Source organism: Callorhinchus milii, unplaced genomic scaffold, assembly GCF_018977255.1.
Source record: "Callorhinchus milii isolate IMCB2004 unplaced genomic scaffold, IMCB_Cmil_1.0 Scaffold16, whole genome shotgun sequence".
Taxonomy (NCBI): domain Eukaryota; kingdom Metazoa; phylum Chordata; class Chondrichthyes; order Chimaeriformes; family Callorhinchidae; genus Callorhinchus; species Callorhinchus milii.
Window position 1 is genome coordinate 7,360,899 of NW_024704757.1, and position 18,839 is coordinate 7,379,737.

The following is an 18,839-nucleotide window of genomic DNA, read 5'->3' on the forward strand; positions in this document are numbered from 1 at the left end:
GAGCTTTAGAATGTCAAAGGTAAGAGCCTGATACAGACAAGTTTTGAGCAGTGACAAAAAGGAGCAGTTTTGATCTACTGGTTTCAGATGATTCACACAAGCCAGGTGTCTTTAGCAATGTTACACATAATGTGTTATTTTGGTACAGGTATCACCTCGATTGCTTAACGAGTTCATTAATTGGTTGCGCCTGGCACATCTCCTGAGCTCCCTGTCCCAGTCTAGAGGACAGACTGCAGTGTCATTCAGAAATGTAAAACAGGGGAATGGAAATAAACATTGTACATTCAAACTGAAGAGAGTCAGGGCCAGTTCCAAATCAACTGAAGTTATTGCTACATGTAATCACTCTCCCCCGCCCCCCACCAGTCAGCGTCTCTGTGGTGATGAAGTTCCACTAACTATTCCATGGTAACTATTCCAAATGAGCAAAATAAGGCAGAGGCTCATCAGTGAGTCAAAACAAGATGTCTGTTACAGCTCATACTATACTTTCGAATAACCAGGTTTTTATAGGTGACAATCGGACAATCTGACAATTGTTCAGATCGACCTGCCTTTCCCCATACATTAACTTGTGCATCATTACTCAAATACCTGCTTTGGGTCTCAATAAGCCCATAAAAAAATCAAAGTGGATACATTTACTACACCGGATTGTATGATAACTGAAAGAGGCAAACTTGCTATGTAAAAGCAAATAACCCCCCGAAGAACAGATTGTTTTACCTATATTTAAATTTTCTAGGGTTCCTCCTTCTGTCCCGACTGTTGTGATAATGAGGACAAGCATAGCCTTGACGACAGAGTCTAGGAGGTTTATTACATTGTTCTGTCTTGTAATTTGCTAGCACAAAGTTCGTTTCTGCAAAATAAACAGTTTATTGCAAGACAACTGCTGAATATCCACCGCAAAGGAGTTGGTTTTCATTTCAATGGGGAGCTGGAAAGAAACGTGGAAGTGCTGAAAATCCCCCAAAACCACAGTAAATTGTGCGTATGCACATCAGAGTGTTCAGCAAAGATTCTGGCTTTTGGTCCGTGGCCCATTGCCAGCGTTTTGTGTTCTCGCCCCCTTCCCCCCCCTCGCAATTTTAAGACCTTTTTCCCCAATGTGAAGTTAGCTTTTCCAAAAGTAGCACATGCACATTGTCCATGGACAGATCTCTCCAGCAGATGGCAGTATTTACTGACCACTTTCCAGCTCAAAACACTGCAAATCTCACAGCAGAAAGTCTAAAGACTGCGATATTTCACTCTTTAAAGAAAGGAGTACACTTCTAGGTCAATATCTTGGTTTATGGAACGTTATCATTAACCAATCTCCTAACCTGGAACCCACCAGCCAATAATACCCAATCTTTTCAATGTTAATGGAACTATTCACCAACTGGTTTAAAAAAAGTTATTTACAGATCAACTATTATAAAGAACTTTTTTTGAGATATAATGTTCCATTTTATTCTTTTCAACCATTCAAAGTTGTGGTTCCAGCAATAGTGTCTTTTATTAGACATTCTGAGGGGGGAAGAAAAAACAAAATATCTCTGGCTTCAGTTAACACATTTCTGACTAATACAAGTCACAAAATATTTTAAAAAAAACTACAGAAAATTTGACAACAAAGCTTCGCCAGTTTCGTATCAAAACTATGTACAGGGGAAAAAAATGAGGTTTGAAATTCTTCATCAGTATATCAGCTGAGAAACACTTAACACTTTCAACTGGTTACATAAAGACCTCCCAATCGGAGTTATCAATGTTGTAACGGTCTCCGGGGTGGGGGGGGGGGGGGGGGGGAAAGGAGGAAGAAATAGCTACGACTGGCCTGGACGATAATGTTGACTTAACATTTTAAGATCAGCAAGATTGGAATGTGCAATATTCCGACAGTTGAGTCTGAATTTGGAAGCCTGATTTTTTTGTTAAAAAAATGAACTGCAGAGAACTGTCTCACGAATTAAGACCCAATTTAAAAATTTTCTACAATGCTTCGCCCACAATATACAGTCAATTCTCTTTACAGTGTATCCTGTGAAACGTCTCAAAGACGTGATAAGGCGCTTTATCAAATACAAGGACTATTATTATGCACCATCCTAAACTCCAATGGCCAAACTGTTTTACAGCAAGCGAGGGCTGGTTGGAGTTTTGGGGCCTCTGATGATTGAAACCTTGCTCGAATTTGAGGTGGAAAGTTAAGAGAGGCCTGGCAGTAGACAGACATTCCTTTGCTTACCCTGCCATCGAGGATCTTCAGACAGGGTTTTTTCTATCATGGCCTGGCTGGCCAGAACACCGGGCTGTAGGTCAGGAAGCCCTTCTCCTGCCCCGAGCTGTCCATTCTGTAAAGCTTCCTGCGCCTGGAGTTCCCTGCAAGGGCGCAAACAAAACATATTCACCTGACTTGAAAGGAGCTACACCAAATATGAGGAATTCCACTTCAGTCACTGATCAGCCTGATGTTTACTTCCCTTAATTGTATTCTCTATTTTATATTTACTTCAAATAAAATCATTCATTCACTCACTCCATGGCTGTTTGTGGGGCACTGCAGTATGCAATTGGCTGCCGCGTTTTGCCCACAAAATACATAAGTCAATCCACTTTACAGTACATCCTGTGAAGTGTTTTGAGACGTCTCAAAGACGTGATAAAGCGCTATATCAAATGCAAGGATTATTATTATTGCTTGCAAGGTTGGTTTAAAAGAAGTTGCGCCATCAGCCATCCATCGTTGGTCTGGGCAGATAGGTGTCCTTCATCATTTTGTGATAAATGAATAAAAAGAATTAGTGCCCACAAAGTAAAAAATTTTTGAAATGGAACCGTATCATGCTAACAGATGTTCTGGAATTCTTGCTCCCCTCCCCCAGCATACCTCACATTCCTCACACTAAACCCTCTGATTTTTAGCTCCAGCATGCCAACATTGACTGGAAGTAAAGAACCATTTGCCAACGTTCAAAAAAAAGCTTGATCATTCAATAATATTTGTGAAATATTCATCAATTCTCAAACTTTCCTCTGCAACGCACTCCCTTTAATTCCCCCCCCCCCCCCCACACCTACATTAGATGTTCCTGTGCCCACACCGAGTCACAGCCAAGGACGTGGGTCGTGGTCACGCTCTAAGGACAATGCTGATAATGTGGTAGGTGGCGAGCTCACTGCTTTGGCAGCTCGCTCCAATTATACTCTCTCGGAAACGTATTTCCAAACATGTTCAGCACCTCCCACCCCCCCACCCCACACACAGGTTTTATCTGAGACATTTGTGGATTTAATGGATGACTTTAAGCTCATAGTACAGACTGATGCTCCAGTCCAGTGCTGCCTGCATTGTTGGAGGTGCGGTCTCTTGGATGAGATGTTAAACCGAGATCCTGTCAGCGCCCTGGGACGTCCTCCCGACGTGAAAGGCACTCTATAAATGGAATCTTGTTGTTGTTGTGTCTGTTCTGGTTGGCAATAACACAGGCACTATTCAAAAAGAGAATTCAATCCCGGCCAACATTCCCACCATATAAAATTGATCACTCACTTCATGGGAGAGACATTACAATGCATAAATTTGCTGCTACATTAATCTACAAACTACCCAGTCACTACACTTCACAGTAAAACATGAGACGCACCTTGCCCACCTGATAGAGCGCTGTATCAAATGCATTGATTATGATATAAATATGATTACACCTTTGGTGACCACATTGGTAAAGCAGCAGACCTCTATGATTTCTTACAAGCGATAACAAACATAGCAGGAGTTATATCTCAGAATATACTGAGGGGGAAGCTCCTGCAGGATATTACCCTTTAAACAAAGCAGTTTTCAAGATGTGTTTTACCCCGGGTTTATTGAGGGGGGGGGGGGGGGGCGGAAGAGAAGGAAAAGCTATCCTATGAAACACAATCTGCTCCCAGGCAAATGTCAGCCCTGCTTTGTAACCGTGCTAGACACATGGAAGAACAACTCATCGGATTTGATGCGCTCTCCACTTTACCTTTATTTTACTTTACCCTCATTTCTTCCAGTCAGAAAGTGCCTCATTTTCATATTAATGTGTTCAGCTTCAAAACTAAGCTACCAATTACTGAGGTTTCGAACCACCCTCAGAAATATCACAATGAAGGAAGGTGACAAGCAATCTGGTGGCAAGTTCCACATCTTAAAAAATAAGAATGTATTTTTCACACAATTACTCAAAAATGAGGATGCAGTGGGGACTAATACTCCTTGATGTTTTGAGAATATTCTCTACAAAGCACAACTGGCAATTTGTTTTGAGTGTTAATATGCACTCACACCCATAATTAGTTCATATTCAGTCTGCAAACAAGTTCATAAATTGCTAGTCAATTATCTTCTGCCCAAAGGAGATCAATTGTAATGAGGTCTGTTTTGTGCTGTTCTAAGCCTGCAGAGATACAGAAAGTGAGCACTATCTGTGACAACCTGTCTGAGTGGGTTCACTTCTTCTTACATGTTTAACGTTCTATGGTTTCTTTAAAAGCACACATTACATAGCTTTAACAAACTGCGGAAGAAAATCAGTCTTATATTTGCTGGTTGTGAAAGAATTTCAGTGAAGGTGGCAGGAGCATACATGGATGGTCTCAGAGTGTCAGGCACAGGTTAGAATCTACAACTCTCGAAAAGACACAATCCATTCTGCACCTGGGAATGGGTGCCAAGCTACCAATGAACAGGGGCAGAAGCGGGTGCAGCCATACATTTTGTAGGGTTTCCTACTTTGGGAGTGCGTTTGCGTCCCAGTTCATTGAGGAGCTGGAGTAGGATGCAGAAAGGACAGGGAGATTTCCACTGGAAGTGGGGCAAGCTCAATAGGCTGAATGGTCTTTTCTTGTTCCAAACTCTCTCATATCTCACAAGTCCTACACTAGTTTTGAATGAGGCTTATCATTTTTAAACCCACTTTTTTAAAAAATAATTGCCGACCCAAACCCAATAACCTGCTGAGGCATCACCTCAAGGCCCAGTGAGAAAAGTACAGCTCTATTCCTATCAGTGTTGACGTCGCTGACCTCAGCCCAGGAAACCACTTGGGCTCCACAAGTGGGCTGAATTGATTTTCTGGAACGCTACTGATCTCCCTTAGTTGTCACTTAGTATCCAACCAAATGGGATTTGTTCAGTTTCTCACAAATTAAACACATTAATGGAGTCATTTGACACTTTCCTAGTGGGCAGAAACGCAGTGGAAATTGCTGCAGCCAGAAGGAAGAAGAGAACTGAGATGAAGTCCAGGATATGGCCTTTGTGCTCAGGGAGCGGTGGGAAAGCCATTTCCAGATGCTTACTGAACGACACCCCAATTCTCCCATTTGACTGGCATATATTTACCAGTAGCGGTGATGGGGTGGATGAAGCAGGTTCTCCAACTTCTATTACTTCTCAACATCACCACATAAAGTGATGGCATCTTGGATCATTTATTTCAGCGATTTTTAAAAAAAAAATAAGCTTCTCAACTTATACCTGGATGTTCACATCGGACAAGTGGCACTTTGTGTGATGGCAGTTCTTAATGAAAGGGAGACAAACCACTTTGTACTAAGATGTCGGTTACATGCCAATGTGTGGGGGGGCGATCACAGTTCCTGACAGTAAAGTGGCAGCAGGCATTGCATCACATTATGTAAATAAAAGACGCCTGTTGGATAATTCCCTGAGTGGATTTTGGCCATTTTCATTTGGATTAACTGCTAAAAATATCAGGTTACATTTTCAAACTATCCAAACTTCATGAAAGTTAAAATGACTCCCAGAACATCCACTTCAGCGCATCTCCTCCAAACTGTAATACAATCACAAGTGATGAAGAATCACTGATCGGCAAAGAATAATTTGAAACTGAAGTTACGTAAAAGGAGTAAAAAGTACCTTATATCATACACCGGAGGTCGAAGATCATGTGGGCCATGAGCAAATGCACAGTGAAGGCCATTTTTCACACAGTGCCCACGAGCATCGGTTTCATGGATGCACGTACCCGTCTTATAATAGCGTAGATGATACTTTCTTTCTGTGTCTCCAGTTGTTCGATGAAGATATGGACAACTGATAAAAAAGGAAAACATTGATGAAATCATAACTTGCAGTCTCAAGCTTTCATTATTCATAACAGGTTTCAAATTCTTTGCTGGAAGTTACCCAGCACATTGCCGATTCCCATTTTCCCATTGCTTAAAATAGTTTTGTGAAACACTTCAGAATATGTAGGAATGTTCTAAAGGCTTTAAAAATTGATTGGGTTGTTTAAAAGGGAGATGGATACTCGTGATGTAATGGGCTAAGGGAGTGGAGAAAAGGCAGAACTGGGACTAAAGGATAACATGATACAGTAAAATGGGCTAAATTTTTCAATACTCCCCAATGAGCCATTTTAGTTTCCTATTTACAGTCTTCCAAATAGAGCTTCTGATTTTGGCCTGTTTATCAATGGGCAATGCTTCCACAAGGTAGTGGATGGATTGATGGACAGAAGCTAAAACAAAAGCTAACAACAGAGCAAATTTGCTAGAGTGAACCTGTAGCCAGCTCAGCTCAGAAAGATGCCAGGTTTGATCCTTACTCTGTGCTAATTTAGCCCAACGCAGCCAGGGCACAAGTAGAAAGTTCTACAGTTAGCCTCAGTGAACCTGTAGCCAGGGAAAGGCATGGAGGAATTCTGATTGCGCTGCTCACTCCTCAGGCGTCCAAATGGCAAAGAACCAGTACATGAATGCTGGTACAGTACAGAAAAGACTGGTGATGTGCAAACATGACCCTGTAGCTGCATCACTACATGAAAAAAAAACAGATTTAGAACTTGAGCCAATAATTTACGTTGATTAAACCTACAGAAGCAACTTTTTCCTGATCAATTAAGATGCTGTGAAGGTTACTCTTTTATTATACTACAATTTAGACAAAAACGCTTCAGTGTGGTGATCAATGGACACAAGCACACCGTCTACCTGTGGCACGATAACCAACATCAAATATTTAGAATGAAATCCTCACACTGTATATATCACCATTTGCCTCCACGCTACAAATCAACTGTATTCCTAACCCATCATGAATGTCCCTTAAGGAAAACACTGGAATAGATTTTCATGCCTGGAACAATTCTGCCTCCTTAATCTAGGAAAGAGTTTCGCCTCCAATCAATGCTTTTCCCTCACTTGCTGGGTGGGCAGGGGCACATATCAAAGCAGAAACAATTAGTTCAATACTCTGCGTCATTGCACCAATGTATGATCAGGCAATGGCTGTAGTTATTCCTCAAGAAAAACATATGTACAGTACAGAGAGGAGTTAATTAGTAGATAATTAATGTCATCTCTAGAATTAATAGCATCGCTCATCCATGAGGGGGGGGGGGGGGGGGGGGCTTGCAACTACAAAGCTATTGAGCATTTGCTTCCAAACCAGAATAACTGATCTAAAGTATCCAGGGCCAGAAGTGTAGTTCAATTAGCATTTAAACAGGAAACTTATTTTTTTTAAAAAAAAAGAATATTAAGGATCCAGAGGTTAATAGAAAATCAGTGCTTCTGGGGCCAATAAAGCAAGGAAGTGCCCAATAGCATAAGCCAATGTGAAACCAACATTAAAGCTACTTTCAACAGAAGAACCGGATGGTCGTTTGAAATCTTACAACTTCCGAATTGTTCGTTTTTTCCCATAATGTAGGAAATGGAGGGATAATATTATCACCCAAATTAACTGTCAGAATCCTATCCTCCGTTCACACTTAACCTCTGTACCAACACATTTCAGCTGCAAGGGTGGCACGGGTAATAAAAAGAGAACGGCACATCATGGAATCTTTTAAACCATATTAAAGATTTTCTATTCTTAATATGAAATGGGCGCCATATAAATAATAGCAATCAGAGTCCATCTTTTGTCAACAATAGCTTGTAGTAAAGTTGCGCCCTTCACGCAGGATTACGTCTCGGCGCACTGTCAAACTGAGAGACAAACATATCTGACTGGCAATCAAAGCGGTTAATAAAGGCTGTGGGTCAACTATCAACTTGTACTTAGAGAATGTCATTCACTTCAGTTGTTTGTAGGACATTGCTGTGTGCTAATTGGCTGACCACAAACACCCAATCGCACCAAATTTACAATATATCCTATGAAGCACTTTGAGACATCCTACTGATGTGAAAGGTGCTGTACAAAATGCAAAGATGATTATTTATTGCACAACAACTTTCACACAAAAACTCTACAGAATGCATTGAATTAGATATGAAGTTAACGTTGTGATCGAGGCAAGTTGCAGCTAATCCGTGCCAGAGACATCCTGTCAACAATGGCTAATTAATGTGCAACTAATTAATGGATATTAACAGCAAGAGTAACATGAGCTGCTGATGGATATCCATTAATTGAAGTCCCACTAAAAATCCCAAAGTACTTTAACTGCTAAGTCCAGAACACAGAGTACATGACAATGTTTCCATTTTTAACAGCCATTTTGACTTGGCTACTGGTGGTGAGTTGATATGGGATATCAACAATTTCATCACATCAAGAAGCAGTGGAAGTGATAAAAAAAACTGTCTACGTAAGGGTTTGGTATCACAATTTAGATGGTACTGTAAATAAACCAGAGGCCAGATCACATAAGAAAAAAGAAAGGGGTCCAGAAGATCTATTTTCATGAATACTGGCAAAAAAAATCAGTACAGAACGCCCTTTGTGAAATTCTAGCAGGTACAATCTTTAGGGAATACAACCCTCCCCCACCCCACCACCATGGGAGGGAATGCAGAAATACTACATGGCCCAGTTAAACATTAAATCATGTACTTGAACATTTTCCACCTTCTGTCGAGAAGTGGCTAACATTTGTAACAATTTGTAGATCAAACAGGGAAGAAAGTGAATATTTTACACTTTGGGATCTCGTAAGCAGCAGCGACCACATCAGAAGCAAACATCCTGCACTCATTAATCTTTCATTTAAAATACTCAGAAATCTGCACTTAGGAGCATTGGGTATTTCACACATTTCATTGCAAATCTGAGCAGATTAGCAATTTCGACAATGCGGTGACCAATTTAAACAAAGGTTCTTAAATAAAATTACCTGTATTTTCCTCACATCCAGCATCACACTACAACAACAACAACATTTCTAGCAATGAAATCAGTCACATAAATATTCAGATATTTAATGTTTCCAGATTTATTTTCCAAAGTGGAGACATTTTGTTCATAAGAAAAATTCCTCCCAAGAACTCTACATTTAAATGCAATTTAAGCAATGCTAGGCAGCAGAACACAATATTCACTGGAATGCAAAGCCTATCTCCTCCGTCAAATAGGTGCAAAAATCACCCTAGAAAAGTACAGTTAAGCAATCCTTTTCAAAATGAACATACAACATATTGTGTTGGCCAAAGAAGTCATGCAGAATTCATTACTGGAGTAGATGTCAAAGTACTTAGAGCAAACGGTTCAAAACTGGTCTCTTGCATACCTTTCAGATATGGCTATTTTAGCTGAGATTTGCAACCTGAAACATTATACTCAAAGATACTGAAATTCTGAATTTGCATCAATTGAAGTAAGAACCATTCATGTTTATTTTGAAGATAGTGAAACATTATCCTTTTGAGCCTAGATCAACATACAAACTCAGCTGCCGTGCAGGCTGATTCTCAGTTTTGGCTAAAAACAGCCCAATCGTTTTGATCGTCATTGAAGTTTTTTTAATTCTGTAATTCCAAGTTTCCATTTAGCCAGTCAGAAAAAAAAACAATGTGGCATAATAACAAACAGAGAGGCACATGTCGTTTATACAAACTTGATGAGATTCTCTCTTTGTAGGGCATTTGAAGTGATGGACAGATTCTGGAGATATTTTATTAAAACATTTTTTAAAAAATAATTGGACGATTTAACAAGTTTTTGCAGTTCTGGCAGGAGAGCAGGAGGACCCAGTCATTGAGAGAGGGCCCAAGTATGAGCGGCTCTTAACCACCGAGAGCCAAGTTTAGCTGCTCCCTATCTTCCACTTGGCCAGCAGTTTGACAGACCGTTTCCTGGTTGCTAACAGTTGTCCCTCAGAGAGGGCCCCTCAGAGACAGTCACATCTAACACATGACCAGGCACTCTCGCTCACTGTGAGAAACAGTTACAACAGCCACAGCTCCAGATAGCAGCTCCTCTCCAAACAAGAATGTTACGCACATCAAACTGCCTTACAAAAAGAGTTGAGAAATCAAGGCATTCGTGAGAGAGACAGAAATATTGCAAATACTGCAGAAGACAGGGAAGGAATACATAATATACAATGCCTTCAAATGAACGTCAACAAGACCGAGGCTCTCCCGTCAGCGCCTCCTCACCTCAGGCGCTGACTGTATCACCATCCACGGTTGCACACTCAACCTTGCTAACCCAGTCCAGATCCTTGGGGTCTTCTTCAACCCTCAACTATCCTTTCTACCCCACATTCATGCCATGACCCGCTCTGCCTTTCCCCACCTCCACAACGTCGCCCGGCTCTGACTGTCTCACACTGCAGAACGCCAAAACCCTCATACACACCTTCATTACATTAAGGCTCGACTATGCAAACTCACTGCGTGTTGGCCTCCCAACTCCTCCCTCCGCAGGCTGCAGATCATCCAGAACTCTGCAGCCCGTGTCCTCTCCCGCACTAGGCTCCGTGACCCTATCATCCCCATCTTTGCCCAAATTCCACTGGCTTCCCATCATACAGAGGATACAGTTCAAGATGCTGGTCTTCACCTTCAAAGCCCTCCAAGGTCTTGCTCCCCCCCCCACCTCTCCGTCCTCCTAACCCCTTACCATCCTGTTCGCTCCCTCCGCTCAGTGGCCTCCGGCCTGCTTCACGTCCCCCGCCTTGCTCGCCCCACTATCGGTGGGCAGGCCTTCCGCCATTCTGCACCCACTCTCTGGAACTCCATCCTGTAGTCCTTCCGTCTCGCCCCCTCCCTCGCCACCTTCAAGACTCACCTTAAAACCCTCCTCTTTGACCGAGCTTTTGATCTCCCTGCTTCCTCCCCCCTCCCCCACCTCAGCTCGGGTCCGAAACTCTGTTTATCCAGCACCTTTGGGACGTCCTCTCGACGTGAAAGGAGCTATATAAATGTAATTTTGTTGTTGTTGGTCAGTTTCGGTGTGGGCTCGATGTATGAATAGCTTCCTCCAGTTTTGAAATTCTTAAGTATTCCTATGCTCTCTCTCCTCACTTCCAAAAAAAAATCTGTGAATCTTCCCTGACACTATTGTAAAAGAGAAAGCAGTTTCTCTCATTGTCACAACCAAAAACAACAACATATAGCACCCGTTCATGCCGGACAGCGTCTCGGAGAGCTTAAAAATACTCCAGATAAAATTGATTAGTTACCTGAAAATTGTTTTCAGAAGTATACGGTGTACAAATTGGCTTCCAAAACAGTTTCCAAAAGCAGTCCAGTCACTACACTTTTCTGAGAAGTGCTTTTGAGGCATTGACATTAACACACTATAAAACAAAGGTTCTCTTTTTCTTTTGTGCTCTCAGTTTAGGAAACCACCTTAACCATTTGCTGGAACCGATGCTTTATACCTCAGGTATCAGGGCCGATACCTGATTACTGGCATTTTCATCATCACTGCCCTTCATCTTTGGAAGGAATGCATCTCAGTGGCAGCAACCAGACATGAAATCACAAGAACGGCCCTGAAAACCTCATCATCTGCTCCAGGGTCAGCAACTCACAACCACATATAATAAACCAGACACCGATTCTGACTCAGAAATGCACACAGCAACACTTAGGAATACTAATGTGATAGGAGCCTTGGAGGGGAGCTGAAACCCTGAAAGAAATTTTACATACTGAAACCTGAAAGTCATGGTAAGTTAAAAGTGCACATGTATCTGCACATAGCGCAAGTAGCGATTTGCCAAGAAAACAACTGCTGTGGGGCATCGGGCCCAAGTTAGAAGGAGCCAGCACAACTACTTGTTATATACCATATCCTTTGTGCGTAGAACATCAAAACGTCTCAAAGCACTTCACAATTAATCACCGTCATGCATAGTGACCGCTTGTAAGCAAAAGCAGTGGCCAATTTACACAGAGCTATGAAATGATAATATGAATGTGCCTCAACACGTATTGCCAAGCCTCCATTTCAGCATGAGCTGCCTTTTTCCTCGATCTCGCTGAATGTTAACAGTTTGTATTTCAGACAGTCTAAAGATTAGATGGTGATAAATCTGAAGATACTGTATAACTATGCATAGCTGTGTATAGTGTATAGCTGGGCTCCTCACTATGGCACATGCTTTGCTGTTTGTAGCAGCTCTGAAAGCGTTGTATTCTTTGTACTGTTGAAACATTCAGTCAGAGTGGGCATGAAAACAAAAGTACGTGATCACAAGAACAAGTTAACATTTCGGCCCCACTGCAGGACCCACACCACCACTCTTTTGATCTTGTTTACATTAGGCTGCATTAAGGGAGCCACATTTTTTTATCAGGACATCCATCAAGTAGAGCAGAGTTTTGTCACTCTGTCACAGGGTGGAGAGCGAGTGATCACTGTTGCAGAATTTAAATACTACTTCAGTCACTGAGCAGCACGACCTGGCAGCCACACAATCGCTCCTACACAATACTTTGACAAACTGCCATTGAAATATTTATGATTCAAAGGTTTTACATCAATGATCACGGTTTAATTCGGACTAATGCAAGCACAAAAGTCTCTAAATAACCATTACCACTATTTTACCATAATCAACCTGTCCACTCCCTCCACTCAGCACACTCTGGCCAGCTCCATATCACTGGCAGTTGGGCCTTCAAGCTCTTCTAGGCCAGCCTTTGGAACTCCATCCCACAGGCTCTTCGCCTTGCTCCCTCCTTCAAGGCACGACTCAAAACCCTCCTCTTCCCCCCACCCTCCTTGCCCTCCACCCCTCCTGATTCCCACCCCTAGTTTGGGTCCAAATCCCTGACTGTCCAACGCCTTCGGAATCCTCCCACCGTGAATGGCGCTGTACAGACGTAATTTGATGTTGTCATGAAGCAGCAACTGTATGACACAAATGGGCACATCTGCAAACCACCATTCTTCATTTTTCTCATAAACTTTAAATGTGAACTTCTCACAAAGGCTGACCTGTCCGGTGGGGACTGCACGCAAAGGGCAAGGGGAGACACAAAGGTGGCAAATTGATATCCTATATGTATTTCAGTAGTCAATTACTGGATGTGGTAGTGAATGAGTAAGTGCTTGTGTGAAGTTAGAGTTAGAGCAGCCCGATTTCTCATTGTTGTTGTTGCAGCCATAACTTCAGTGCATTAATCCAAAATAGCTGATAGCTGCTATTACATGCAGTCACTGCACAAAATACTTAAGATGATTGGTGGGAAATTAATATTTTCCAATACAGGTTGTAATTATGGAACACTTGGACAGACTTACAAGATCACCTGAAAAGGAACAATTAGTGTAATCAATGATCCTGCAAGATTTCAATAATTTTCTTACCAAGTCATGGAATATTTCAAGATTACATTCTGTAGTAAGACACTGTTGAACCCACGAGTACAAAATTAATTTGACAAGAAGAGTTGTCCTTGGATTAACGATGCTTTAACAACAGCCAAGATACAAATCTGTTTTTGTACTTTAATTTGTACAAACATTCACACTTGGATTGGAATTCTATTTTGTGTTTACCTGGATCAATTGTTCCTAATTATTCACTAAAATACTCTATAACCAAGACATTTTACACCAGAGTGAACAGCCTTCAGCTACTGCAACATTCCTCTTCTAACCTTTGAGCTTGTACATCCCGCTCCCCTGGCAGATTCATTTAAGAGCAACGACAGTCACTGAAGAAACTGCAATAAGAGTTAATACAAGTTTGCAAATAAACTAATGTGGACAAAACGCAGCTTTAGTAAAACATACTGCTATGTGTGTGTGGTGTGCACGGGCATGTGGGTGACCCGTCAGCCCAATTACACATCTTTAATCCTATTGAAAATATAAGTAGATTACTGGATAGAGATCAGGCAATGGACAGTAAAACTAGACAGAGTGGCAGAGAAATAAAATCGTGAGAGGCGCCAGGTAGGAGCATCACACTGGCAATCAGAGACACAGAAAGAGGAACACAGAGACTAAGAGAGGAGACTACTTGGTGTGGCAAGTTCTCCCTTTAATATAAACAGCACAAAATAGCCAACTTTCGCTTTGGTTCGGTTTCAGTTTGGAAACCAATTGGGTTCAGAGATAGCTACAATAAAACAGTTTTCATTCGATCAGCCTGGCTGTACTCCAACTGCAAAGTCAGAGCTGATAGGGTGGTGCGCTAGCCTCGCTTTGACAACTAGTCCACTCTAACCTTGTGGGGTAAAATCACCTTTTTAGATAAACTCAGCTGAAGAGGAAATCCTCGTCTCACAAAGCAGTGCTTTACTCTGGCTAGCTCCTGCCACTACCTAAGCCAGCAGTTCTCAGCACCACACACCTACATTGTTCTTAGCTTCCGACAAAAACCCAATGCCCAACTGCTGCTACTCGAATGCAGACTTACTTTTTTTTAAAAATAATATAAAGAAAATGATTTAATGGTCCTTATTTATTGTGCTCAGTACAATACATGAGCATTGCCATTTCCACGCAGCCTCCCCAAACATATTTTCCTCTCCTGTGCAGCCATTGAAGGAATGTTAGCCTGACTTGAAGTGCCAGCTTGGTTTCTTCTATATTCGTTTGAGACAAAGACTCCAGATCACAGCTTGCTCCACGGTGCAAACAAGACCTGGTACTGTTCTTCTCAACAGAATCACTTGTCAGCCTTCATCATCTGACAGCCAGGACAATCTGCTACACAAATGTTCCACTGCTGGCATTCAATGTTGCTCCTCCCCTTACCAGCACGATGAGCTACCATCCTGTACTTGAAGTGCTACGTTTCAGCTATTAACTCTGTTGTCTTCCTTTCCCCCAATCGGCACAGTTATTGTGAAACAGCACTGACTTACTCTTCACAGAAGTTGTTGCACAGTTTAAGGACAACTGGCTCAATGCTACACTACCTTGCTTCAGCTTTTCTGTATACCTTTCTGCGATCTCTTCTTTGCTCTTTCATGTATACTCTTTCATGAATTGTTTTCATTTCGCCTCACTTTCTTGTTAGTTCTCTCCTTTAATTGAAAGAAGGAGAATATTAACATTAGTTTTGTCACTAGCACAAAATTTCTATCAACTTGCTCTCATGTTGTTGCTCATGCAACACTCTCTCCCTCCCCCCATTCATTTATTTAATTCCTTCACTTCATCTTCTCTCTAATTCCCTTTAGATATATCTACAATCTGCCTCGTGTTCCATTGTTTCTCGGATTTGTTGTATTCATTTTTATTTCTCATCAGATCATCTACATCTTTACTTCTCCATTCAGCCTTTCAAACCCCTTAAAAACCAACCAGGTAACAATAATTAGAGTCTCAATTGACAAGTAAAATATATCGACAATTGCAAATCTCTCCACTTTCAAAATCAACAACTTAATGTAGAATTGTGTGGTTTTATACAAAGTATATATAGCATTTGGAGCATTGAGATGGAGAAGTAAACCAAGAAGGGGTCACTGGGTCTTAATAAGTAACATTAAAATAGTAGTAATTCAAGTCTTTGAAGAGATTTTTTCTGTAGGTGTTGCATCTACATCCGCATGTATGGATGTATAAATAACATCAAACTATTTTTTGCTATGAAAAAAGTTAGCAGAATACACTTCAACCAAACTAAATGGTGCAACACTATCAATGCACATCTGAAACATTAGCCCAGACAGGATGAAGATCTGCTCACTGCAATAATCTGTTTGCATCTTGTTTGTAAAGTGCAGCAAGTTCATGAACAGGAGGGAGAACAGTCCTGTGCATACATCACATGTAGGATTTTTTCCTCATCTCCTCTGTTGACACCTTACCCAAGAAAACTAACGTCTGGAAATGTTATGCATACCATAGGATCACATGTGACTTCTACACCAGCCAGCTCAGTTAGTGAAGTCAATGACCAGTATAAAAAAAAGACATTAACTGAAAGCTCTGTTACCTGAAAGTTATGCAAATGGACATCATGTAAGGATAGATATGAAGATAATCATGTGATTCTTTCTTCCCATTCCCTTTTTACAAATTGCTGGGCTATCCCAGGGATCACACAGTAATGTTTGCTGTCCGGGCTCACACACAAATGGCTACTTAGGTGAGCTGCCAAAGACATCAGTATACCTTTACTTCAGCACAAGTTTTTGTAGGAAGAAAATTGGGTATTGTTCAAAAAGATAATACTTCAAGACAATTTGTACTAGACAGTTACTTTAATGATAATAATAATCCTTGCATTTGATATAGCGCTTTTTACGTCGGGAGGACGTCCCAAAGCGCTTGGTATCTCTACTTTAGTAGAGATAATGCAAAGAATTTATGGTGTGGTTTACCATAAATTCTTGTTCAATAGTAACCTAAGCTGAGGCCACCAGTAGCAATTATACAGTATCTTTCACAATCCAATACAAAATGACATTTGTATTAGAACCTTTCACGGCGGGAGGACGTCCCAAGGCGCTGAACATTCACGAATTTGGACCCGAACAGAAGGGGGTTGGGAGCAGGGAGGGCAAGGGCAGTAGGAGGTGGCCGAAGAGGAGAGTCTTGAGACATGTTTTGAAGGAGACGTGGGCGGGACCGAGGCGAAAGGAATGTGGGATGGAATTCCAAAGGGTGGGGGCAGAGAGGCTGAAGGGTTGACCGCTGAATGATAGGGCTGGCCGGCCAGGGGATGTGGAGTAGACCAGAGCCTGGTGAGCAGAGGGATGGACAGGTTTATATGGGGTCACAGAGGTAGGAAGCATCAAGGTTGTGGAGTGTCTTGAAGGATAAGGACTTCGAACTCTATCCTCTGGGGGTTGGGGAACCAGTGGAGCCGGGCAAGGGTGGGGTGATAGGGTCACAGAGCGGGAGAGGACACAAGCTGTAGAGTTCTGGATGATCTGCAGCTTGTGGAGGGAAGAGTTGGGACAAGCAGGGAGTTGGCCTAGTTGAGCATAGATGTGATGAACGGGTGATACAAGTTTCTCATAGCATGAATTGAACTAGAGGTTGGTATGCAGATGTCCTTATAGTTGTACACCATTATTCAGTGGCTATGGTTGAAATTTCTGGAATTCCAGAACATCACCCACCACAATCATCATAACCTTTCTTCTAATGCTGCTTCCTGGAATTCCTACTTAGAATGATCTCTGTACAAAGAAGTGACAACCAGCAGCAAATGTTAACCCAACTGCAAACAATCTGTTTGTACATTCTGAAACCTCTAATACTGTAGTTAACTCAACCTCAACACAACAGACATAAGAACATAAGACGTTATATCTTCTGTGCACAAGATTTCTAAAGTTGGATCAGAATTACATGCATTAAGAAAGAACATTACTAAATTCAGACCCTTTTAAATGCACAAAACAAAATTTTAATATTGTTTGCATGCCTATTCTGTGATACAGAGATCAATTTTCAGAAATTAACAATTGCTGGCTCCTTATGCACAACGCTTACTAATCATCTGGCTAAAAAGTATGCAATACAGCATTGAAACAAACTTGGTTAAAAAAAGACATTTAAAGCCAGTGAAATGTCTAGGCATTGCTGAATGACATGGTTTAATCACAGATGCCGTTGGGTCAATGATTCCTTTCCATCTGTCAAAAAAACAGGAAGAGAACTTCTGAATGAATATACTGTACTTATCAGTGACCATGCAACCTCACAGCAGCCAGACACACAAACTCCCAATATTTCCACTCAAGTCCTTATTTGCGAACATACTTGTGAAGAAAGTACACCTACTACTGTTAGTAGGCCTACTACTGTCTTACATTCTTGGAGACGCAGGGAATTTACCTGCATGGACTTTTATCACCCATTTCAACTCTTGCTTTGTCGGGTCATCTAAACCCCTCGGACTGTGACACATCCTGCAACTCTACACAGTTTCACTGCTGAATTAGATTATTAACCAAAACAAATGAGGAGTTGTGTCCACAGGAACCTACATCCATTGTTGCCATTTGCTGCCCTCCCCGCCGGCCATTGTTCACTCAAACTGATCAGAATTCACTTTATTTATTTATACTCATTTTTTATTTCCCTGCAATTAAAAATGTGAATTCTGATCAGAATTCACATTTTTAATTGCAGGGAAATAAAGAGTGTAAGTATTTTAATGACATTTCATCTCGACTCGTACCTACAGCTCAAAGTTTAAGAAAACAACAGATATGTCCAAACTATTGACTGATAAAGAACAACAAGATTACAAAACGTTTGGCCAGGACACCGGGAGAATTCCTTGCTCTTTTATAATCCAACATTAGAAGTAAAATTTGAAAGACATGGTCTTTACTTGCAGAATACATTAACACTGTTTTTCTCTTCAACGTTCCAGGCAAAGAATACTGAAAGCAACTTAAGTAAATGATTCTAGACTAAAATTAAATCGTGCCATCTCAGCCCTAAATACTGCTCAGCTCACGAGTGAATATTTTGCTCTGTGACCGACTCAGAATGTTTGGAATTAATTGCTGCGCAAGAAGAAATAATAATGATAATAATAATCCTTGCATTTGATATAGCGCCTTATCACATCTTTGAGACGCCTCAAAGGCGTTTCACAGAATATAATGTAAAGTGAATCGACTGTATATTTTGCGAAACAAAAAAGTCTGATGCGTTTCAGAATCCAGCAGCCAATACA

General features: G+C 41.4%; 1 protein-coding gene across 3 annotated transcripts in view; it reads right to left on the reverse strand.

Moving 5' to 3' along the window:
- unkl (unk like zinc finger) overlaps positions 1 to 18,839 on the reverse strand; it is a 50,395-nt gene that overhangs the window by 16,838 nt on the left and 14,718 nt on the right. For all 3 annotated transcript variants that reach the window (XM_007911278.2, XM_007911276.2, XM_042341110.1), the window contains exons 3-5: positions 5,909 to 6,085; positions 2,240 to 2,373; positions 730 to 865 (exon numbers count right to left, since the gene is read on the reverse strand). In XM_007911278.2, coding sequence (XP_007909469.1) covers positions 730 to 865; positions 2,240 to 2,373; positions 5,909 to 6,085 — 447 coding nt within the window. The remainder of the gene's footprint in view (positions 1 to 729; positions 866 to 2,239; positions 2,374 to 5,908; positions 6,086 to 18,839) is intronic.